This window comes from Pelodiscus sinensis, chromosome 1 (genome assembly GCF_052426305.1).
Source record: "Pelodiscus sinensis isolate ZL-2025 chromosome 1, ASM5242630v1, whole genome shotgun sequence".
In the NCBI taxonomy this organism is placed as follows: Eukaryota; Metazoa; Chordata; order Testudines; family Trionychidae; genus Pelodiscus; species Pelodiscus sinensis.
In genome coordinates this window covers 205,946,824-205,962,447 of record NC_143052.1, presented here as the reverse complement: position 1 = coordinate 205,962,447, position 15,624 = coordinate 205,946,824, and the positions used below count along the sequence as shown (strand labels likewise).

Here is a 15,624-nt window from a genome sequence, read left to right as displayed (position 1 = left end):
AGGTGTGTGAGGCAGCATCAGGGGGCCTGAAATCCCCTGGTCTGGAAAAATCCCTCATCCAGGCCCAGTCATAAACTACTAAAATATAAAAAGAAAGCAGCATTTTTCTCCTGCACAGAAAAATTTCAGAGTTGTATTAAGTCAATGTTTAGTAGTAAACTTCTGAAAGAGCAACCATAACATTTTGCACAGAATTATGAACAATCTCCATTCCCAAAGCGCTCAAAACTCTGAGGTGCTACTGGTTGTTATATTGTGCAATTTTTAAGGAATGCATACTGCCTCTTAAATGCTGATATATGCTTCTAGGTCACTGAAGCTTACCTCTTGTACTTGGGAAGGAATTGTTAAGCTGTTCCATCACCTCCTCCAATCCTGTGCTTGTATCCTGGGGAGGGCTGAGCATCTCATCCTCACCTTAAAAAACAAACCCAAACCATAACATTTATGTCACAGCAAAAACATCTGGGAAACAGATCACTAATGTACTTTTCTTTCCTGTACCTTACAGAGACTGTACACTTGAAAGAAATCCTCCTGACTAATATCCAGTCTAAATTATAAAGGTTAACACTTTTATATGCTTTCCATTTTAATGAAGCAGTGTAAAACCAGGCAAATATGCATCTTAAAGCTTAATTCATTCAAAGAATGTGAGGATTACCAGCAATGTTCCCTCTATTCTTTTCTGTCTATGTGTGGAATAACATTTTAAGTGTACCCAGGTATGTGCAAATGTGCACCACCAGGAAAAACAAATCTAGCTGGAAGTTTTCTGCTAATCAGCTGGGCAGCTTTGAAATCTCTTCTAAGGGGCTGTACAGCTTATAGGGAACACCGATTAAGAGATCTGGAGAAAACTCTGGAAAATGTCTGCTAAGAGGAGGGAGTTCATGTAAAAGATAGTCCTTGTTTCATAGGTTTCCTCATTCCAGTATTGATAACAAATTTTGCTGCTGTGAGCAATGCAGTTTGAGCAGCCATCTTCATGTCTTGCCTAACAGAGTAAATCAGAACTAAGTGAAATACACATTCGCATCAACATTAATATTTCTGACAGTTTAATTGCATCAGATTGATGCTCCAGGAACATTCAATTGTGCTGTGAAATGTTTAACAGTTCAAACAAACCAAAATCCATATGTCCCTTTGCATGATTTCTATAATCGGATTATAAGGCAGAAGCTTACTGGGAGGTTCAGAACACTTCATCTTTATAGGTATTTTTACATTTCCTGATGTTTTCAAATAATCAATGCCATCTGCCCAATTGTACAAGAAAGGGTAATTTTGCTTAGTTTTTAATCTGAAGCCTAATAGCAATGAAGTGCTTAAAAAGCAGAGTTTCTAAAAGAATACACCTGGAGGGTTCTCTATGAATGAGATTCTCTCTTATTTGTCTAATCCTCCATTAAGACACAAAAGCTGCTTTGCCATCTGTAATAACCCAAGTAGAGATGCATCAGCATTTCGAAAATTATTTGATCCTTTGTCCCATTGCACAGTGCTCTAGGATTATTGAAGAATCCACCTGGCATCTTGCTTCACTGGACTTGGAAAAGCAATGTCACCTAAAGAATATTAATGCTACCAAGTCTCCCCCCTATTTTTGATACTCCTTGTCAGTGAAATCTCTACTACTACAGTAGTCCCTAAACGGGGACTCTCTTGTCCGGCAACTTCCGTGGTCCTGCTGAACAAGAGAGCTTCAGCTGCTCGCCCTCCTGCCCTGGGAACCCCCAGCATGGCGCTGTTAGTGGTGGTGGGGCCAAGGCCTCAGTAGCCCGTCGTCAGTAGTGGGGCTGTAGTAGAGGGGCAGAGGCAGCCCAGCAACCCAGTTGGGGCCAGGACAGCCCGTGTGTGCCGGCCTGGCAGCGAGGTGGTGTTACGGCAGTCTGAGCGAGGCTGCATGCTGTCCTGGCAGTGGTGACAGAGCTGTGGCAGTCCTGTACGGAAAGCCTGTTTAAAGCCATGGCAAAACAGCTGGGGCTGCGGCAGGTTGGCAGCCAGATTGGGGCTGCGTGCCGGCTGTCAGCAGGCTGATGCCATGGCAGTGGGGCCAGAGCTGCGAGCTGCAGTGCTGGTAGTGGAGAGGGGCAGCAGGTTGAGAGGGCTGGTGACAGGGGACCTTCCCTGGTCTGGCAAATTCCCTCATCTGGGACCACTCAGGTCCCGGACCAGGGAGGTCCATCCTGTGTAAGAGACATGTAAAATCCAAGTCTGACAGGACAACTTCTGTCTGGCTTAGTATGCATCTCAGCTTTGGACCAGAAGGCTGTAGATTCAGTTTTATGGATGGAATTATTTTCATACTAAATGCTGCCCTTTGAAAACTTAACAAAACCAGAGTCACTTCCAGCCCCTGATGGATGCCAAGGTGGGAATTCAGAGCCAGGTTTTGCCACTACTCAGGCTGAATACCTGAATAGACCTGGATAGAGAAGGCAGAACCTGGTCCTAAAACATCCAAATATGTATTTTAAAAAAATAGGGAATAATCCTATTGTGTTCTGACCAACATTAGCTCTTGTCCTTATTGAGGTGATTAATGTCCAAAGTGGTATTATTAAGCATAGATAGAAGTTTAGCTATACATGCCTCACTGTCAATATATGCTTATTTACAATGTATTAGCTGCTCCTTTCTTAATTCTAAATGCATTCAAATTTTACCTCATTTTAAAATTACAGTTAAATAGTTTAAATTATATTTAAATAAAATAATGACACCCGACATCATACAAGCAGCTCCCAACAACACCTCAAAGACTCACCCTGTATGGCTTTTCTTCATAAACTACATTGCCCAAATCAGCCATCCTCACCTCCCTCTCAAGGTCCAATCCATTCCCAATTCCCATAAAAAATATGGTGCAAAAGTAACCCAGGTGTTCTGAAGATCCCTAATTCCAGGCTATGAGGCACTAAATTGGGGAATGAGTTCCAGAGTGTATCACCAGGTGTCCTGGTGGTGATTTAAAGCACTTGAGGTTTTAGTTGCTCTTTTGAATTGCCAGGCCCCAGGCTAGCTGCCACCTCATCCCCACCCCCGTTGGCAAGCCAGATCCTAGTGTCTGAAAGGCAAAACCAGCACCTTGAGCCTTAACCAGGAATCAATCGATTGCCCGTGCAGATCAAGGAACACAGTGTAATGTGCTTTGTTTGCAAAACTACTTTGTGGTTGCTGCATGATTTTTTCATATGGCTTGACAGCGTAGCTTCATGGAGAGTACATTGCAGTAATCTAACCTTGGGATCACAGTGACCTGGATAACCATAGCGGAGTCTACTTCCCACAAGAGAAGGCTTCCTTACCCTGCTTCCACAGGCACAGTTGTTTGAAACTCCCATTGGCCACCAATCACCATTCCCAGCCAATGGGGGCTACGGTAAGTGGTGCGGACTGGGACACTGCTTCCCACAGATCCCATTAGCCAGGAATGGCAATTCACAGCAAACAGGAGCTGCAAGCGGCCATACCTAGCGAAGTGCAGGCAGCCCACTAGGAGCTAACTCTGGTGAACCATGTCCGGCCCACAGGCCAGTTATTGCCCCATTCTTCAAAGTAACCTGACCTATCGCCTCCAATCTTTTGGGCTGAGAGAAGAACACATCACAATCTGTAACAGTTAAAAGTGATGCACCTTAGCAAAGCTAACAAGATCCTAAATCTGTGTCCCACAGTACTAGAATGCAGCTTCACTGTGAAAGTGTCATTATGATGACAATGAAATCAATTAAATATCTTACTGTCCTACATTTTTGTCTCAGAAAACTAATTTAGGCTTAACAAATTATTTTTATGGCAGTCATCTTTTGCAGGATGCACAATGTAAAGCCATTTTCTGTAGGTTTGGCCTTACTAGTGATACAACAAGACCTCTTTTAATAAGAAGACTGGTGACTGCTGACTTCTTGGTTTTGCATCTATATGTTTAAATAAGAGATTTTATAGAAAAGGGGAAAATACCTACAAAGTAGTAATTAAATGGTCATGAAATTATTAGGCTCACCACAGTTCATTTCTTCAGATTGCTCATCCAAATCATATTAGTACATCCATAATGAATTTTGTGTACATTGCAGGATAACTAAAGTAAGAACAAAACAAGCAATTTCCTTGATGGTTCCCTCCCCACTTTGCTTGTGACTTACTCTCCTCTCACCCAGTACAGTAGACTTCTGATAATCTGGCACCTTTGGGATATGACAGCGTATCAGGAGGTCCTGCATACTCCCAACCCAATCCCCCTCTCCCCAACCTTATGCTCGGGTCCCCGGAGCCACCGGTACAGCCATGCATCTCCCTCCACGCACTGGGGCATGTGCGCTGAGCCAGTCCCAATCCCCCGCCCCTTCACCTTCCCCGGAGCCAAACACCTCTCCTCCCTGCTGTAACCCGATCCTGCTCCCTCCCCCCACCTTATGCTCAGGTCCCGAAGCAGCTGCACGTCTCCCTCCAGGCGCTGGGGCACGTGTGCTGAGTGGCCGGCTTTTCAATGAGCTGGCCAGGACACCATGCGTAACCCAATCTCCGTCCCTCCCTCCTCCTTCCCAGAGCCAAACACCTCCTCTCCCTGCTGTAACCCACGTGACAGCGGCTGACCCGGTTCCGTCAGGAGCACGTGCCATTTTGGTGCCAGACAGTTGGGTGCCTGACTATTGGAGTTTTACTGTATTTAACTTTAAGATCGCTTCAGCACTATACAGTCTCTCAAATGTACATTACTCCTCACTGGTTACTTTTGGAGGTCCCCCCCTCCCATAGTCAGTTTTGTTGCCCCGGTCATACATGAGATGATGGTAAAATTATCACTTTCAAGTTAGCAGAACAAAAATCCAGTATGGGGTAAATCTGCCACCTCCATTTAATTTAAGATTGACAACAAGTTGTCTCTCTACGCACACACATGCACTCACTTTTTTCTTCTGAACAAAAATATTTTATAATGTGATAAGAGGAAAAAAAAAATCCAATATATATATATATTTTAAATCAGCTTACTGCATATTAGTTATCTGTACAAATCAAAATATTTTCAATAGGCTTAAAATTGTTTCTTTTGTGAAACTATTAGTAGTTTGAAGTCATTGAATTAAATCTTCCATTACATTAGTAGGCAATTACTGCTTTAATTATAGTAATTCTTTGTTACAGGATGTGACCTAGCGGGACAGACCCCCATAAAAAGAGTCAGGGTCTCTGTGACCAAGGTGCATGACTGCCTGGCAAGGTAGGTGGGCATGCATATATGTCATCTTGATTGTTTTCAAGATATATTTTCTCTGTAATACTTTTGTTCTGAATAAATGACACAAGTCTGGCTAGTCATTGGTTAACCCTGTCACAAATCCCTGGGAAAGAACAGGATAGTGGAGGATGAATTAAATGCACCTTTGCTCAAATGATCACAGTGAATTGTAGGAATCTGAAGCCTTAATCTCGGTTTTGGAGGAAGTGGATTGCAGGATCCTGTACTTGAGGAAGGTAACGACTAAAGGCCTGAAACCTAAGGGTATGTCTACACTAGGACATTATTTCAAAATAAATTATTTTGAAATATCATCTCCCGAAATAAGTATTTTAAAAGAAGCTTATTCTCCAAGGAAAGCAGGAGTTATTTCAAAATAACTCCCTAGTGTGGACCATGGCTATGTGGGGTATCCTCAAGAAGCCTATGAAGGGTCTGAGGAGTATTTACCTCAAGAACCATGACACTGGGCAATAGCTATCTATCAAATGAGAAACGGCTGCAGAAATGTTACTAAAACAGAAATATCAACCATTATTCACTGAAGACTTGCTAAATAAGCCTTTCCTCCACAATCAGTTTGTGATTTATCATCATAAATATATTTACAAAAGCTATCAGGTAGTATTGCCTGTCAATGTCCTCTTACTTAGCTCTATTTATCTGAGCAATGATACATTAAAATAAAATCCTATCAATTAATCTGGTGGGATGGTTGACCTTTTTTAAAAAATCACTTAGTCATAAGACCGTGTCCATGAAAGCTAGATTAGATCAAATTTATTTTCTTAGAGGTTATCTGAATAGCTTGCTTTAGCTTATTCTTGATACCCTTTCCCTCCCCCAACTATAGGCCCTGATGGACTTTTCTGTTTGATGTCAAAATGTCAATGACACTGAATTGTGGTTAAATACAAAAACCTACAACATGATATACAATGGAGAAATAGTCAAAATCAATGCTCACTGCAAATGTCCACATTTGTTTGTATTAACAAATCAATTCAATCTTTACTATCCTTAGCTAATTTTTTTTGGTGTCCTACACTGTAAAATGTAAATAAATGCATCTTTTGTGACAGTTTGAACATTGTCATCTTACCCATAGTTTCTGAAGTCTGGCTGCCAACTACACGGAGAAGCATTGGCTGACTGCTATCTGACCTCTGTAAGGAGGTAGAAGGAGAAGACAGTGTTGTACCATTCTCCTTGGCATCTGCCTGCGGCTGAGAGATCAGAATAAAACAAGGCGATTATGCACAGTAAATTCTTGTATTTCTGTATTTTGTATCTATTCCATAATGGTTACACAACAATTTTAATAAATACATTTCAATTGGTTATGGATCCAAATTCTAAATTAAAAAAGAAAAAAAAAAGATTAAAAAATATACTGCATTGTACTGAGACTCCTGTAGGGCTGGATGAAGGTTATGAGGGGCCTAATGCTAGTGGGAGGGAAGGGCCTAAGTATGAATTATATATTGCAAAAAATTATGAAGTCATCAAACATTTATCTATATACATCTTTATACATTGACACATGTATTCTACTTTCACTATACTCAGTTCCGCACAACCTCCCCACTTTATAGCTGTGGCAAAGTCACAAATGGTGTCATCATAGTTCAAAGACCTGACAATTTCATTCTCAATGCTCACCAGGGACAAAGCACTGAGATGCTTCTGAGTCATGTTGGACCAGAGGACATTTTTGATCCTTGTTAGAGGAGAAAAGGAACATTCCCAACTATAGTGATTATTAGTGACAAATAGAGTGGCAAATGCAGTTTCAATGTTTGGGAAACAATCTGCCACATTGGATTCAGTGATAACTTGGTACATCCAAATAGATAAGGGTATGTCTACACAACAGCGCTAGTTTGAACTAACTTAGTTCGAGTTAGTTAATTCAAACTAAGCTAATTTGAACTAACGCATCCAGACTAAAAAACTAGTTCGAATTAGCGTTTTGCTAATTCGAACTAGCATGTCCACATTGAGTGGACCCTGAACCGGGCTTAAGGATGGCCGGAAGCAGTGCCGGCAGGGCATCAGAGGAGGACTTAGAGTGTGGAGCTGCTGTCTCAGGCTAGCCGAGGGCTGTGCTTAAAGGGTCCCGACCCCCATCCCGGACAGACAGTTCTCAGGGGTGCCCCGCTTGCAAAGCAGTCCTGGCTTGGATTGCCCGGAGTACCCACACTGGGCACATCACAGCACTCGGCCATCAGCCCGGCTGCACTTGCCGCAGGCTGCCATCTGGGGAGAGGGGACAATTGGGGGGCTGCAGGAGAGCTTCCACCCCCAGAAGCCCGCAGAGCCAGCCCAGTCCTCCCCATCGGGGGCGTGTACCCCATTCCTCCCTCACCTCCTTCCACTTACCCTTCCCTAGCCCCTCTTCTTGATGTACAAAATAAAGGACAATTGTGTTCAAAAATGGAATCTGTCTTTATTGAACAAAACTGGGGGAGACTGGGAAAAGGAGGTGGGAGAGGGGAAGAGAGAGGGTGGGAGAGGGGAGAGCAACTAAAATGATCAGGGGTTGGGAACAGGTCCCATATGAAGAGAGGCTAAAGAGACTGGGACTTTTCAGCTTAGAAAAGAGGAGACGCAGGGGGGACTGGATCGAGGTCTCTAAAAGCAGGAGTAGGGTGGAGAGGGTGCATACAGAAAAGTTCTTCATTAATTCCCATAAAGAAGGACTAGAGGACACCAAAGGAAAGGAATGGGTAGCAGGCTTCAAACTAATAACAGAAAGTTGTTCTTCACAAAGCAAAGAGTCAACCTGTGGAACTCCTTGCTTCAGGAGGCTGTGAAGGCTACAACTAGAACAGAGTTTAAAGGGAAGTGAGATCAAGTCATGGAGGTTGGGTCCCTGGAGTGCTATTAGCCAGGGGGTAGGAGTGGTGTCCCTGCCCAAGGTTTGTGGAAGGCTGGAGAGGGATGGCATGAGACAAATGGCTTGGTCACTGTCTTCGGTCCATCCCCTCCAGGGTCCCTAGGGTTGGCCACTGTCAGCAGACAGGCTACTGGGCTAGATGGACCTTTGGTCTGACCCAGGACGGCCATTGTAAGCTCAGGGCTCAGGGTCGGGGGTCTCAGTGGACCACCTTGATTTTCATGCACACCTGCTCCTGGGTGGCCAGGCTGGCAGCTCTCCTGCCCTAGACGGCCACTTTCCTGTGCCTAGTGCGGAGGTCGTGGACGAGGTCCACGATGTCCGCTCTAGCCCAGGCGGGTGCCCGCCTCTTGCGGTCCCGGGTAAGCTCCCGGGAGCCGCCAGCCTGGTCCCGGGAAGAGGGGGAGGACTGGGGGGCATCGGGTGGGTCGCTCGATCCGTGCCAGGTGCAGGGTCTGCTGGCTGGGTGCTGGCAGGCTTGCACCTGGCACGGGCACCGTAGCCAGCCCGTGCCCCTTTAAAGGGTCCGGGGCCGGGTGGGGGGCAGACGAGTTTCCCTGGTGTTGGCCAGAGTGGCCACCAGGGAAACCTGGGGAGGGCTAGCCTCCCACTAGTTCGAATTAAGGGGCTACACACCCCTTAATTCGAACTAGCTAGTTCGAACTAGGCTTAATCCTCGTAAAATGAGGTTTTCCTAGTTTGAACTAAGCGCTCCGCTAGTTCGAATTAAATTTGAACTAGCGGAGCGCTAGTGTAGCGCCTATTAAAGTTAGTTCGAACTAACATCCATTAGTTTGAACTAACTTTGTAGTGTAGACATACCCTAAGTTTTCATCATCTTTTCTCTTTCTCTGAGAGTGATATGAATCCAACAAATTGAAGACATTCTTTAGTAAAATCTAACAGAGAGATCATCTGGTTACTTCTGACACAGACATTAGATAGAACCTCGGGACCTGTGTGGGGACTCTGGCTAACACGAGGTGGCTTTTGGTTAGTCTGGGAGCTAGAGAGACAGGGGGATCTAGTAGAGTTATGGTGACCATAGTGTCCAGTCTGTAGCCAGCAGCCTAAATGCATTTCCTTTGTATTCTTTAGCTCTTCCACAATTCATTAGAATCACAAAACTGGAAAGGACCTCTAGAGGTTATCTACTGCAGTCCGCTGCACTTTCAGCTTCTGAATTAGAAAGACTAAACAGAGTTATCCTCTGTTGTGTTGTCTGCTCCCTTAACAAAAAGACTTCATTGAAAATCAACATCTCAAAAGAATCATCAGGTTTGGATGGGGTTTGTTTACTAGGCTGGAATAGAATGAAGGATCAAGCAGAGGCAGATAGACCTTGCTTCTTCCATCCTTCCCCCATTTAAAGTGTTCATTGGGGAGGAAAGTGATGAGATCCTGCTTTTCCAGGTGTTAAAAAGGAGAAGGGACCTAAATCTTCTCTAGTGCAAAACTGTTCTCCTGGGCTGTGTCTAGACTGCATCCCTTTTGCGGAAAAGGGATGCAGATTAGACACATCGCAATTGCAAATGAAGCGGGGATTTAAATCTCCCCTGCTTCATTTGCATGAACATGGCTGCCGCTTTTTTCTGGCTCGGGGCTTTGCCGGCAAAAAGCGCCAGTCTAGACGGGGATCTTTCGGAAAATAAAGCCTTTTCCGAAAGATCCCTTATTCCTCTTAAAAAAAGGAGCTCCTGCTCCCCCCCTGTAGCAAAGGGGCAGGGGGAAGTGACTAGTCAACTAATTGCTTACTTTCCTAGTTGGGGCAGAAAAAAGATTAACTTTGGTTTATTTAGCTTTCAGTTTAGGAATGAAACCAGAGTTGAAAGTAAAGTGATGCATCCTGGTACACCGATACAGTCAGAGCCAGCTGGGGCACTCTGCTGCAGAAGGAGGTGGGCGTGCTTCTAACCAGGTCCTGGAGCTCTCCTGTAGGCAACTGTGCACTAAGCAGCAGGCAGGTGAGAGGGGATGGGTGGGGGTGTTCTCCACACCAGTCCAGAACTGCCTGAGCACACCCTCTCCTCCCCCCTGCACCGTTTAGAAAGGTCAGAAGGGGTTGAAGCCGCACCCGATTCCTACCAATGATGCCTGTTGGTTATTGATCTCCTTCTCATCACTGTCAGGGATTGAGAGGGGGCTCCTTCTAAACCACAGGGGGCTCTTTGCTTTGTCCATGTTGCTGGCAGCAGTGCTCCAGGCTCCAGAAGGGCAATGTGAGCTAGCTAACTCCCCCGCCCTCACCCAGCCTGGCCCTGATTCTTCCCTGAGCAGGAGGACCTAAACAATAGGAGCACCTAAGCCTTATTAGCCCAATGGTTAATCTGGCCCTGGACACCAGTGATCTTATCTCACCACTTGCAATCTAGAGTACGATCAAATTCCTCTCTCTGACTACACATTGCAGATATCACTTCTTGATGTGCTACAGTTATCGATAACATTTCAAACTCTGCTTTAGAAAAATCATTCCTTAGCGCTCCACAGGAAAAGCATTTGGACTTACCTGTTCCAGCAGCTGCCTGAGCCTGTGCAGCTGCGACTCCAGCTGTTTGTTGTGATCCTCCAGAATCTGCATCCTGGCTTCCAGGCGACCCTTGTGCTGTCGAAGCAATTTAGCTTCTGCAATGAGCTCAGCATCACGAGGACTTTGCGGGGAGATGGGCATCATCTCGGGTGGGGATGGCAGTGGAGAAAGTCCTTTGTGATCATGCTGTTGCTTCAATCGGTCATATTCAGCCTGCAGGTTTCTGTTGGTGTTTAAAAAAAAAAAGAAAAGGTAAGCCTTACCTTTATAAAGTAGGCTAGTACAGAATATGGCATACCCTGGCTACAGCAGTCAGAATGCACCTGATCTCATCTATCACATCACACATACAACTACTAGGAAAAGACACACAGTTTGGGATTTAAGTGGACCCAAACCACCTGCTTTAAGTCTTCTGAAAATCATCTACAAATTTGGAGTTTGGTTTGACAGATGTAAGGTGCCACTATGCGTAGGGATGGCAGCATACTGCCCTGAAATGCAAACATCATTGTCAGGACTCTGGTTGCAAAAGTTCTGAACTCCCTTCTTACAGTGTGGGTGGTAGGTGAGAGCTACCACAGGTCCCTCCCAAAGCAAAAACAGGAGATTTGGTTCAGCTTCTAGTTTGCTGAACTTAGTAGTTAACAGTAGACAGTGACCCATTTGCTCATTTTTAATAAGTGAACTCTGTGAAATGTGCACACTACTATTTAACCTCAGAATACAGTTTATGCATTACTAGGAATGCACTTATATAATACTTTGCCAATTCAAAGCACTGTGCAAAGAAGAATGTAGGCAAGAATTATTCCTTCTAATTACAGATGAGAAAACTTGGCAGAACTTGAAGATTTCAATTCCATACTTGCAACTCTGTGCTCAGTCACCATATCAGATCAAGCTGCCTTCCTTACTATTTCCAAACCTACTGTTAGAATGGGTAATCAAATAACAGAGGAACAGGCAATGAGCTGACCTATTAAATAAGATTTAGCCTTCTGTTAATATTTTAATACCTGGGCTATCCAGAGCATTCTCTGAATTCCATATTTTACCATCAACAATCACTATAGTATCCCGTTAATCCTGCACTGGGCTAACTATCCTTCTAATCTGTTGCTTAAATAGAATACTCTGTAGGATTAGTATCAGATGTGAGGCCAAAGAACTTCATGCTGAAGGAATTGTACTGAGCACTTTTCCCTGGTGAGCAGTCACTTGGTTTTCTTTTTCAGAGCACCTTCTACATGTTCTGCAGAATAGAGGAGGTGAAAAACTAAAAACGTAGTTATAGACGATGCTATCCATCTTACAACTGAAGAAATAAAATTTCATTGCAGTAATCCTCACACAAAAGAGAAATATAATAAACGGTATTGGGGATTTGCTACTACCATGTCCCTTAACTACTTCCCAGAGGGGGAAAAAATGGCACCATAGGTCACAGTACTCCTAACTGCATATGTGCCATAAATAGTGGCCTCGATAAACTCTTATTACATGCCCTGGTGCAGATACACAAGAAACTGACAACACATTGAGCTTTTCTTATTTCTGCCAGTGGACACAAATTCACATTTACATTCTTATCTAAAGTCTTAAAAAACACCCCAGAAATCCTACTGTAAGCATTCTTAAATTGGTGAGTGCTTAGAAAGATATAGAAATCCGTTCACACTACATGACTGGCTCATGGCAGAGTGCAGGGGGAGCTGCATGTGGTCATGACGTGGGACAGGATTCTCCAAAATGAAGTTTTGTGGTGCTAAAGGAGCTGGACGCCTTGCCTGCTCCAAGCAGCAGTACAGCATCTGCACTTGCTTTGAGGTCAAACATGTTGGCTGCGTCTAGATTGGCATGATTTTCTGGAAATGCTTTTAACGGAAAAGTTTTCTGTTAAAAGCATTTTTGGAACAGAGCGTCTAGATTGGCAGTGCTTTTTGCGGAAAAGGTCCGTGCCAATCTAGCGATCCGGGCTTTTTTGCGGAAAACAAATCTGAGCTGTCTACACTGGCCCTTTTGCGCAAAAGGGACTTTTGCCTGAATGGAAGCAGAATAGTATTTCCTCAAGAAGCACTGATTTCTTAGGGTATGTCTACACTACCCCGCTAGTTCGAACTAGCAGGGTAATGTAGGTATACCGCACTTGCAAATGAAGCCCGGGATTTGAATTTCCCGGGCTTCATTTGCATAAGCCGGGCACCACCATTTTTAAATCCCGGCTAGTTCGAACCCCGTGCCGCGTGTAGCTGCAGCTAGTGTGCCCCCGCCCCAGCAGACCAGGCTTTTGTTGTGGACCCTGGGGCAGAGCAGCTGGGGCGTTGCCGGTTGGTCCCGCAGCGCCACTCCTCGGCACTACTGGACCAACCCAGCAGCACCCCAGCTGCTCTGCTCCAGGCGTCCTGATTCAGCCGCTGCTGAAACTGACCAGCAGCGGCTGAATCAGGACGCCTGAGGCAGAGCAGCTGGGGTGCTGCTGGGTTGGTCCAGTAGCGCCGAGGAGCGGCGAGCAACCCAGCAGCACCCCAGCTGCTCTGCCCCAGACGTCCCCAAGTCAGCCGCTGCTGAAACTGACCAGCGCTGACTACAGAAAGCCCGAGGCACAGTTGCTCTGCCCCGGGCTTCCTGGAGTCAGCGGCTGATCAGTTTCAGCAGCAGCTGACTTGGGGTTCTTAAGTTGAATCTGTATGTAAGTCAGAACTGGCAGTCAGTTTCAGCAGCGGCTGAATCTGGACGCCAGTTCCGACTTACATACAGATTCAACTTAAGAACAAACCTACAGTCCCTATCTTGTTCGTAACCCGGGGACTGCATGTACTGGCATTTCTGTTTCTGATACGCAAAAATTACAGATGCGGCCATAAAGCTATGCACATAGTTTTTGCAACATCCGGAGTAGCAGGATGTACCTCAAATTGGGGCATTGGGCATTTTAGGTATCCTACACAATACGTAAACAATTGGTTAATATTATTAGAATGACCAAGTCTTGCTTTGCTGTAAATGGGCTTAGTAAGAAGAATAGATGGGAGGGAGGGAGCAAGATTGACCCACAGGTTCTGCTCATTGTAACTAGAAGTAAATAGGCCCTTCACACTGGCGACGCAAGTGCATGGCGGTCCAACGGGTGGGAATCAAAGGAACCATGACCTCCTGCTTGATACTGTAGGTAGCATATGGGTGAAATGTAAGTGAACTAGGCTTTATTATTGTATTAGAGTAGATTTTCTATTAATTGCTTTTGCATTACTTTGCGCTGTATTAATTGCTTTAGAATTTATAATACTGAAGGTTTAAATTGTATAGTATTTGTTTTTAAGGATTGTAAAACTTAAACAACTATGTTAACTGCTTAATGCTTACAATAAATAAGAAAGTGGTTCAGTCTCTCTGGAGGGTCCTGGTTTCCCTTGTATCTAAAATAAATCGAACCACATGACAGCAGGACAACGTCCAGGAAAGGCTGAAGAGTTCTAAATGAACAGGGACTGCAAAACTGCCACATCACTTCAGGATGAAAGGTGAAGAGAATGTTAGAAGTGACCACAATTTATTTCTCTCTCAGATCAGATCTTTGCAAGGGAAGCATCGTTGCTTAAAGCACATATAGAGCTTCCAGTATCAGTTTTTCAAATTCCACAGAAATGACAGAAGGTCTGCAATAAATGCCATCTATGCTGAATATCTTTTGATATAGCCAGATGAACCAAAACTTGGTGAGTCATAACAATGGTGTAAAAGCAACTTGAGAAACACAGACAGGTTAGTAACCTGTGTGATGTGGAAATAGAAAAGATGATGACACTGACCATACAGTGTTTCCCATAAGGAATACAGTTAACAGAGGATAGGCTATTTGGCCTATTTTTCACTAAGTCCACAAGCTGTGGCTATAGCTATGGGGAATGTCCTCTTCCTAGGTAACAGACAAGCAGTCCCATGAATTTTGTGAAATAAACTCATACCCCAAAGCAAAAGAGAAACATACACTACAGTGAATTCCTCTGGGGCAGCTAAATGAATACACATACCCTATGATATTCATAGTATAGCCAAGTGTATTGCTGTAAAAAAAAATCCAGATTTTTAAGCAGCCATCTATACAAAACCTTTCCCTCAAGTAATGCTCATGGTACACAGAGCAACCTTTCCATAAATGAGATTTTTCCAAAGTGAGTGAAGACCAAAGCGTAGATAAAGTCAGGAAGGCCTTGATGTCTAAGAGAGAAGGAAACTAGAATAGTAGAGTTCTCTCTCTCTCGGACTTGCTCTCCTTTTAGCAACAAAAGAGAAAACATCTCATGGATATTTGTGACAAGCTGGGCTAATTTTGAATGCCAGCTTGACTAGAAGTGATATATAAATAATCGCACTTTTTAGGTGCAATTTTCATGTGGTGTCTGGCGCGCGCGCGCATACACACACACACACACACCCCTCCCCCCCAAAGGAACTTGTGTTTTTAATCAAAGGTCGTGTCTACACCAGTAATCTTAGAGGGGCACAGCTGTACCCAGTGACGGATATAGGGCAGGGCAAGCAAGGTGGCTGTCCCGGGCCCCACGCTGTAATGGGCCCCACGCCGAGCTGCTATGCAGGGCCCAAACAGCCGCTTGAACCCGCGCAGCAGCTCAGCGGTGCAGAACTCAGCCGAGTGCCTTAAATACAAATGAAAATTTTTAATTATTAATGTAGAATTTTGTTTAAGAATGACTTACAATGTAATTAAAATAAAAAATATCCAACTAAATTAAGTTTCTATCAAATGTACCCAATTCACATTTAATGTGAAAATAGCCTTCAATTTGCTCATTTGCAGTCTTTTTTCGATTTTTTTCCCTGCGAAATTGTGCTGCCCTGGGCCCCGCAAAACTCTCATCCGCCCCTGGCTGTATCAACACAGATCCACTGCTGTAAGATAGCTAGTGTAGTCAGTCTGTG

General features: G+C 44.4%; 1 protein-coding gene across 15 annotated transcripts in view; it reads right to left on the bottom strand.

Annotated features, from left to right (window-relative positions):
- The window catches only part of DMD (dystrophin), a 2,135,104-nt gene that overhangs the window by 20,213 nt on the left and 2,099,267 nt on the right, over positions 1-15,624 (bottom strand). For all 15 annotated transcript variants that reach the window (XM_075916549.2, XM_089775838.1, XM_075916586.2 and 12 more), the window contains 3 exons: positions 10,660-10,903; positions 6,354-6,477; positions 325-417 (listed from right to left, as the gene is read on the bottom strand). In XM_075916549.2, coding sequence (XP_075772664.2) covers positions 325-417; positions 6,354-6,477; positions 10,660-10,903 — 461 coding nt within the window. The remainder of the gene's footprint in view (positions 1-324; positions 418-6,353; positions 6,478-10,659; positions 10,904-15,624) is intronic.